At 41.0% G+C, this 8,353-nt stretch overlaps 1 protein-coding gene across 7 annotated transcripts; it reads right to left on the bottom strand.

Moving 5' to 3' along the window:
• Positions 1–3,222: 3,222 nt before the first annotated feature.
• On the bottom strand, positions 3,223–8,099 carry LOC148014500 (amino acid permease 3-like). Of its 7 annotated transcripts, XM_087667336.1 has the most exons (9): positions 7,578–7,910; positions 7,391–7,484; positions 6,758–7,296; positions 6,312–6,545; positions 6,039–6,132; positions 5,604–5,818; positions 5,175–5,314; positions 4,820–5,047; positions 3,223–3,970 (listed from the first exon to the last, which is right to left on the bottom strand). In XM_087667336.1, the coding sequence occupies exons 3-9, from the start codon at positions 6,900–6,902 to the stop codon at positions 3,545–3,547; spliced, it is 1,482 nt and encodes a 493-aa protein (XP_087523462.1). In that variant the 5' UTR covers positions 6,903–7,296; positions 7,391–7,484; positions 7,578–7,910; the 3' UTR covers positions 3,223–3,544. The 7 variants fall into 7 exon arrangements, with proteins under 7 accessions (XP_087523462.1, XP_087523458.1, XP_087523459.1 ...); XM_087667332.1 differs by adding an exon at positions 8,000–8,099 and having other exon boundaries at positions 6,758–7,739; XM_087667333.1 differs by having other exon boundaries at positions 7,391–7,910.
• Between the last annotated feature and the right edge of the window lie 254 nt (positions 8,100–8,353).

Raw genomic sequence — 8,353 nt, 5'->3', positions numbered from 1 at the left:
TCATGCCTTAGTATAGTACTTTAAATCTTGTAAACTTGGGGTTGAGCCTATGGTTTCTTCCTTTGTGTCATATACTCTTAAGACCATTTGGACTCTTTTGGTAGCTTCATCATCACTTTATTTACATACTATATTAAGACTCATGTGTGCTCTACTATTGTTTTTGTTATATTTAAGTGCTAGATTGATTCATATTGTTGGCCTAGCTTGATGTTGCATTTCACGTGTCTTTGTTTTGTGCAAAGAATGACATGGTTCTCTCCATAGTTGCCATTTCTTTTTGCAAGTGCGTTCTTAGTAGGTTATAAATGTTTGTTTGCCTCCCTATTGATGCTTGATTGTTGGGGGTAAATGCGCCTGTGCCTAACCACCCGTATATTACTACACTAACAGTACCCGCTCTTGCACACTGCGGGTAATGGGTGCCCATCACTGTCACTTTATTCTTTATTCTTTTAGTAATATTTGAATAAAGGGAAGGCAAGTTACACATTGTGACTATTAGAGTTCCCACATCTTGAGTCTCTCTCTCTTGCTCTCTTGCTCCATTCGCCATAGCTCACACCTCTCTTGCTTTCGCTTGCTCATGCTTTCACTTGGGCTTCTCCCTTCAATTGGTATCAGAGACACATTCTTCGTGAGCTACCTTGGATGATACATTGATGTCTATGGTTGATGCCACATGCTTGACCATGCTCTTGGAATAATTTTGGGCTTCAATTGAGCTCACTTTTTCTCAGTCTTGACTATCATTTTACCGATGTACATACAATGAACAACAAGCTTTTAACAAGGATAGTCTATGCCTAATGCTCTTTCATGTAATTCGGGCATTCTATCAGATGTATTGGTGCATGACATTGAAGCTCTATGCTTGGTTATGCTATTGAATGCATTTGAGCTTTGATTTGAGCTTAGGACTTTTGACATATGTTGTTAGTTACTTCATTGGATGCTTCAGAGGCCTATGACCTTACGGGCTTGAAGCTTTTATTGGGTCTTATGCTCCTGGCTATGTACTTGATGTATCTGATCTAGACCTTTATTAGATGGATGTTAACACAACTTTCTTGCATGGGGACATGCATGAGGAGATTTATATGAAGTAGCCTAAGGGCTTTGAAGAAAAACGCAGGGAACACCTAGTGTGTAAATTGAGAAAGAGCTTTTATGGCCTTACGTAGGAACTTAGGGAATGGTACCACAAGTTTGATGCTTTTATGCATTCACAAGGCTATATACACACTGATATGGATCCGTGTTTATACATGAAGAAGGCTCGTGATGGTAGCCTTTTGATTTTGACACTCTATGTGGATGACGTGTTGATTGCTGGGAGAGCTCCTAATGACCTGGATGCTTTGAAAAGTCAGCTCAAGAAGAGCTTTAGGATGAAAGACATGGGATAGGCCTCATATATTCTTGGAATGTGCACTATACGTGACTACTCTTAGGGGCTTCTTTACTTGTCATAAAAGGAGTATATCTAGAAGATCCTTGAGCAGTTTCATATGCAGGATGTTAAGCCTATTGGCTATCCTTTGCCTTCTCATGTAAAGGTGAGCCAGGCCGATTGTCTGCAATAGTTTGATGAGCAGAAAGCCAAAATGGCCAAGATCCCTTATGTATCCGCAGTGGGCATTTTGATGTATGCCATGATAACCACTCGTCTTGACATAGCTTTCCCAGTGGAAGTTGTGGCATGCTATATGGCTACACCTGACATGCAGCATTGGAATGCCATCAAGGGTATCATGAAATACCTGAAGGGCACACCAGATATATGCATATGTTATGGTGTCCAGGATATAGGAGTGGTACACTAACTCTAATTATGCGGGACATGCATACAATAGAAAATCCACCTTTGGCTATATGTTTACCTTTGCTAGGGATGCTGCTTCTTGGATATCTAGGGTGCAAAAATGCACGGCACTCTCTACAGAGGCTGAGTATGTTGCAACCATTGAGGCTTGTAAGGAGGCTCTCTGGTTAGGCCGTCTAGTGGCAAACCTTGGTATGACTGACATGGTTCCTACACTGCATTTGGATTCTATGAGTGCTATTCAATTAGCCAAGAATCTGGTCTTCCATGCGAAGATCAAGCACATTGAGATGCATTACCACTTTATCAAAGAGGTCGTTGAGGACAAGTTTGTTGACCTTGTTAGGATCTCAACTGACCAAAATCCTGTAGATCTGCTCACAAAAAGTCTCTCAACAGAAGCAGAGTGTTTTGTCTTCCTTGGGAAGTTGATGGGTGTTGGATGAGATGACCTCCATTCCTCATCCTATTGTACTCTTATGTACACATTGTAATTTGTTACTTTTTTTTTTCTTATTCCCTCTTCACTAGAGGCAAATTTGCCTTTAAGTGGAAGGTTGTTGGGAGGAAAGACACTTGTGCCTAGCCGCCCATATATTACTACACTTATAGTACCCGCTTCTAAACATTGCAATAGCAGGCGACAGGTGCCCATCATCACTGTCACTTCATTCTTTATTCTTTTAGTGACATTTGAATTAAGGGATGGTCAATCACACATTGTGATTGTTGGAGTTCCCACATCTTGAGTCTCTCTCTCTCTTGCTCTCTTGCTCATTTGCCATAGCTCACACCTCTCTTGCTTCTAGTTGCTCATGCTTTCAATTGGGCTTCTCCCTTCATTCCTCATATGCTTCTAATTCATGAGCAAGGTTTTCATGAAAGACCGAGTGCTATACTTAATATATGTTGGGGACTATGGATGCATTTGAGAAAAATATATGTTGGGTAATATGGTTGCTTTTATGGTTCATGAAAAGTTAAAGTTTCATGAAAGAGAGTACAAAACTTTTGAAGCAAAAATTCCAAAACTTGAAGAAGGTTTTGAATATTCCAAAGAGAGAGAGAGAGAGAGAGAGAGAGAGAGAGAGAGAGAGAGTATACACAGTTCGTCACTTTGTATACAAGTTATCCAACCCAAGGACCATGGCTTAAAACCATTGTACAAACTAGGCTTATGGTTTAGGTACAGAAAAGAGAACTCTCCTCGAGTTATCCAGCCCAATGACTACCTCTTGAATCTGGTAAGTCGCTTTAAAATCTGAACTCCCAAGCCTCAGAGTTGGCAGAATGGTAGATTACTTGATTAATTGGTCACCTTGATTTGAACAAGCAGGTATAGTCATTATGAAGAAAGGGCGACGACTTGAGCTATTGCAGGTCATCATCAAGTCATCTGAACAAGTAATGTTAAACTTATGAGAATCATTATTGTACACTTGAGGTGTAACAAGTGAGCACTAGTATAAATTGGATATGGAGGAGCATTCCTTCCATTGTCTTCTACTTAGGCATGAGCAGTAGTATTCGGATATGGAGGAGCCTTCCTTCCATGTCTCAGCCAAGCTTTTTGGATATTAGACTTTCCCTAAATGCTGCCTCTGGTCTTTGAAGCAGAAACTGGCATCTGCCACCCCAAGCTCTCCGGAGTGAAAAATTTGAGTACGAGTTAGATATCCAAAGGGCATGCTGGCTGGTAATCAGATGACCACAGCCTTTTCAATATTGTGTCTTGAATGGTTTGTAAACCTTCAAGTCCTGTAGCACACCTTCCACTGAACCCAAGAGGGCTGCAAGGGATACCAGCAGACAGACTATGCTGATGATTTGCAATACAACCCATTGAGCTGTCCAATACTTGATTTTCTTTTGGACTATGTACATCTCAATTGGGAAGTAGACAGTCAAGGGCCAAAATGCTGTAGCCCCAAGAATTCCAACAATGTCATTGAAGAATGGGAGAAGCATTGCAACTATTGTGGTCAAGACCACATAAGCACTTCTCCACACCAGCCTGAACAAATTGATAGAGTACATCCCATACATTGGGATATCTATCGCGTAGTCGTTTTGGATAAACCCGCTCATTGGAAACAGCTTTGAAGCCTCAACTTCAATGAATGCAAATAAGGGCTGGGCAAATACCTGTGGACAGAACAAAAATCATCTCTCTCTCTCTCTCTCTCTCTCTCTCTCTCTCTCTCTCTCTCTCAAGTTGAAGAAAGAGCTCTTAATAAAGCTTCAAATGCCCTTATGCTTTTGTAGGATGAGCTACTGACTGCTTCAAAGACTGTTATATGCTTCTGCAGGATAACCTAATTACCCAGAACATTCAGAAAACATGAAACATTTGACTCATTGTTTGCCATTGAAAATGCTCTCCAGTGTCTGACTACCCAGAATATTCAGAAAAACATGAAACTTTTGCTATTGGAAATGCCCTCCAGTACCTTCTCTTTCTTGCATTTAGTGCCTCACATGGTCTGCCATTACAGCCACTGGATTGCTTGTTCACTCAACGATTGTACTTAGAATGTACTTAGCAGTCCTTGAAAGGGAAAAAGATTCTCTTCTAGTAAAGCTTCAAATGCCCCTATATGCTTCTGTAGAATGATTTACTGACAACTTGAAGCACTAGTATATGCTTTTGTAGGCTAATTTAACTACCCAGAACATTCAGAAAGATAATATGAAGATTTGATGCTTTGTTTGCTATTGAAGATGCTGTGGGAGGGTTCCTAATTATCCAGAACATTCAGAAAAACATGAACTTTTGACTTGTTGTTTGCTATTGGAATTGTCTCTGTTACCTTCTGTCATTTAGCCCCTCACATGGTCTGGCATTACATCACTCAACCATTATACTTATGACATACTTCACAGTCCATTCACAGGATCCTTTTTGTACTTTGTTTACTACCTCAGGTTTCTCCTAGGGTTGTTCAGGTATCAGAAAAGAAAATAATGAATGAGAAGAAGTGGTCAAGCATGTACCTGATATGCTCCAACCAAATGCACAACAACACAACCATTGGCAAAATCAACTAGCCAATATGGATTGTAAAACCCAAATCCTGTCAAGAGATTCCCAGGAACAGCATTTCCAAAGGCAGCATAGCCTAAGCAACCTGAAAGCATGTAAAATACTGTTGTTGTGGATATTCCAAGCAAGGTAGCCTTTTTCATAGTTCGATTTTCTGGAGGCGGGGATTTGACTGTATCCTGTAGAAATAGATAAGATAAATGAAGAAAACCTGAACAGTGTTGGAAATGTTACACTAGAAGTGTATAAGAAAGCACTTCTGTATCCTGTGAACATTAAGCACTCCTGTATAAGAGGACCAAGTACCTGAATTTCAATGAGGATCATGGAAAACGAGTATGCGAATGCAATATTCCCCAGAGCTTGGAATATCAGCCAAACTTTCCTGGACTCTGACATATATTCAGAACTTGTCCCATCAAGAGTTCCATATGAGTGGCCAGTCTCTGGAAAAGAAATAACCAAAGTGAATTTTCCGAATTAACATTTTGGGCGACTGATGAAACCTACAAACCAAAGGATTTGTGTGCATGTATGAACACAAATAGACAAATTTGAAGCATAAGCTTGACGAATGGCCTGATTAAAGTAGTGTTTATATGTATTTGATGTACTCATTACATCGAGTGTGGTCATCACAACATCAAAAAGCATTCTCCATATGTATATAAACAAATAGAAAAGACAACCTATGGCCTATGTGCTGTGCTAAATAGAAGGATTCAGCTTTGATACCTGTAGCTTTACCAACAGCAAGGCCAAGTCCAATTGAAGAATAAGAAAATGACATGACAGCAGCCACTATTGACAACCACCACAACTTGTTGAAGTTTGGAATCTGAGAAAGAAAAATCTGCAGTGCTCCAAAGAGTATCATGTATGGATTGTTAGAAACATGGCATGGCTTTCCATCTCCCTCATCATGGAAACAGTTTGAACGACGGATAGCCCTGCAACAGAAAGAAATGCTACTCAGACAGTAGGAAAGACCAACAGAGATCTTATGTACTAGCATTGATGCAGCTATGAACTGAGGCTAATCACAGTTTGAATACAGCTATGAACTGAGATCAATTTCACAGTTTGAATTAACAGAGAACACTGAATCCCAAAACATACACCATTCTTATTGATACAGTGATTGTGTATCCGAGCATCAGGACAACTTACACCATGCTTATTGAGGCAGTGATTGTGTATCCAATGGCAGTTCCCACCAGGTTGGAATACTGAACCAGTCCACACAATCGAATTTGAAGGCCCCCTATTGCAACAAAGTTTCTTCACTATGAGAGCAATGAAAATCAGAAAAACAAGCAACACTATGTTTAGCACAGAAAGAGGCCTGCAGGCCAAGATCACTCTTAGAAAAAGATTTTGCATTTCCAAAATCACTCTTATGAAATTAAGAGAGAGATGAGCTATCGAAAGAGAAGAAGACACCTAAATTTGCTCTCACAGCATCCATGTATGTATAATTCCGCTTCCCTGTAACAGGGTCTGGTGATCTGTAGCAATCTGCAAGAAGCAAGGATGTGAAGTACGTGACAAGGGCAAAGGCAAGCAGTACAAAGGGGCCGGCAGCCCATCCAAGCTGAGCCATGCTCCATGCCAGGGAGAGCACTCCTGACCCTATGACTGCTGTGATAATATGAGCTGATGCGGTCCAGACAGTCCCTACAACAGCAAAAAAAGATTGTGAACAAATTGTACTTGCAACATTATTCAAGAAAGATAAAACATGCTGACACTAGGATTCTGTATTCAAGAGACTTAACACATGCTGAAAGTAGGAATCTGAATATACTCGAGGCACTATTCAACACAGTTAACACATGCTGAAAGTAGGAATTTGATGACTGCTGAATGCAACGGATGCGAGGGTGTACCTGTTCGCATAGGCATGCCATCGTCATCGACATCGGCAGCCAGAAACTTTGGAGATGTCTCTGTGAAGCCCATCTTGGGGGAGGCTCTGGCATTGAATTGGGGTGAACGGTTGGCAGCAGGACTCACTAGTTCGAAGTCAGCCATGGGAGGTTGGTACAATTCAAGCTGCTAGCTGGCTTGGAAAGACTCAAAATAACCCCTCTAGAGCCTCTCTGGTGCAAGGTTGAGGATGGAGGATAAAGGCAAGGCTACACTTAATATAGCGCTGACAATTATAATCAGTATAGAGGCTGATCAGAAGCTGATGCAGGTAGATTCTCTCTTGGGACTTGGATAAGAAGGCAAACACTTTCTCTTGGAGACCCTTCTTTATCAATTGCAGTCCTTTACAAAGATTCCCATATCAATTCTGCTTCCAGAAGTCAAAATGTACTGTCTGCAGCTTGTGCACATAACAGAGAGTACTGTTACGCGGCAGCTTGATTGAAGGGACCAATGGGAACATATCTCAATCATCTGCTATGCAAACCCTAGAATTCTGCATCAAAAAAAGAGAATGGCCTTAGGCAAAGTTCATCCACTCGAGCATTGAGATCCTCAGAAATACTAGTATCAGAGAAAGTGCAGCATACTGTGAGTACATGGCATATACTGGAGGGTAATGTGACTGCAGGAATGCATGCATATACTCGAAAGGTAAATATGAGATTGCAGAGACGGATGGAGCTGCATGTATCCAAAAGGTTAAGCTATGATTGCATATACTGAAAAGGCAAAGGAGGATTGAAGAAATGCGTGGAGATTGTGAGAGGTGGGCACCTGCAAGGATTGTTTCTGACAGGACAAGAAACTATAAGCTTGGTATCTCAAAGATTGGGGGACCATATTCGATGTGTGAAGGCTGGCAGACATGATGCGAATTCTTATTGCAATTGCAGTCATATAAACCGATGAATGTAGCAATGTGCCTCTTTCCAAAACCTGCGATTCGTGGGTTATATGAGGAAAAACCATCAACCCTTTAAAAAGCGCCCATGACAGAATAATAATAATCATATCAGAGAGAATCAATAGATTGATTGTTTTTCTGGATTTGGGTCTTATTTCAACGAAGAATAGTAGTAGGTAAACAAGTGTTTTTTAATTTAAAAATCTTTCTTTTGGATTAGGTAATCGGTTTTTCATGGGTTCAAATTTCAACAACCGAGATCAGATGAACTCCATGAAACCTGCATACGCACTTGTCGCCAATCAAAGAGAAAGGCGCGTGGCCTGTGGGGGGTGCTTGCAAGCCGCCTGCTGGGATGTAGACACAGGACAAAACGAGAGAAAGAGACACAGATTGAGAGAGAGAGAGAGAGAGAGAGAGAGAGAGAGAGAGAGAGTATAATCAGAGTCCCATGCAACGTCAAAAAGCCCTAAAAGGCAGCCGTTTATTAATCACATTAGCCTTTTGTCTCTTCTTTTTGGGGGGGCTGGCTTCATCATCAGACAAGAGTAAGAGCCCATGTAGCCTATGCATTGTACATACATGTGGCAGCTTCTCTTCCCCTTTCTCACATAACATGACAAACAATCATACCCACCTTCCTTTT

Source organism: Lygodium microphyllum, chromosome 25, assembly GCF_053477565.2.
Source record: "Lygodium microphyllum isolate KBCC chromosome 25, Lygodium_microphyllum_v1.1.10, whole genome shotgun sequence".
NCBI classification, from domain to species: Eukaryota; Viridiplantae; Streptophyta; class Polypodiopsida; order Schizaeales; family Lygodiaceae; genus Lygodium; species Lygodium microphyllum.
The sequence above is the reverse complement of the archived record's forward strand: the minus strand, read 5'-3'. Positions and strand labels throughout refer to the sequence as shown.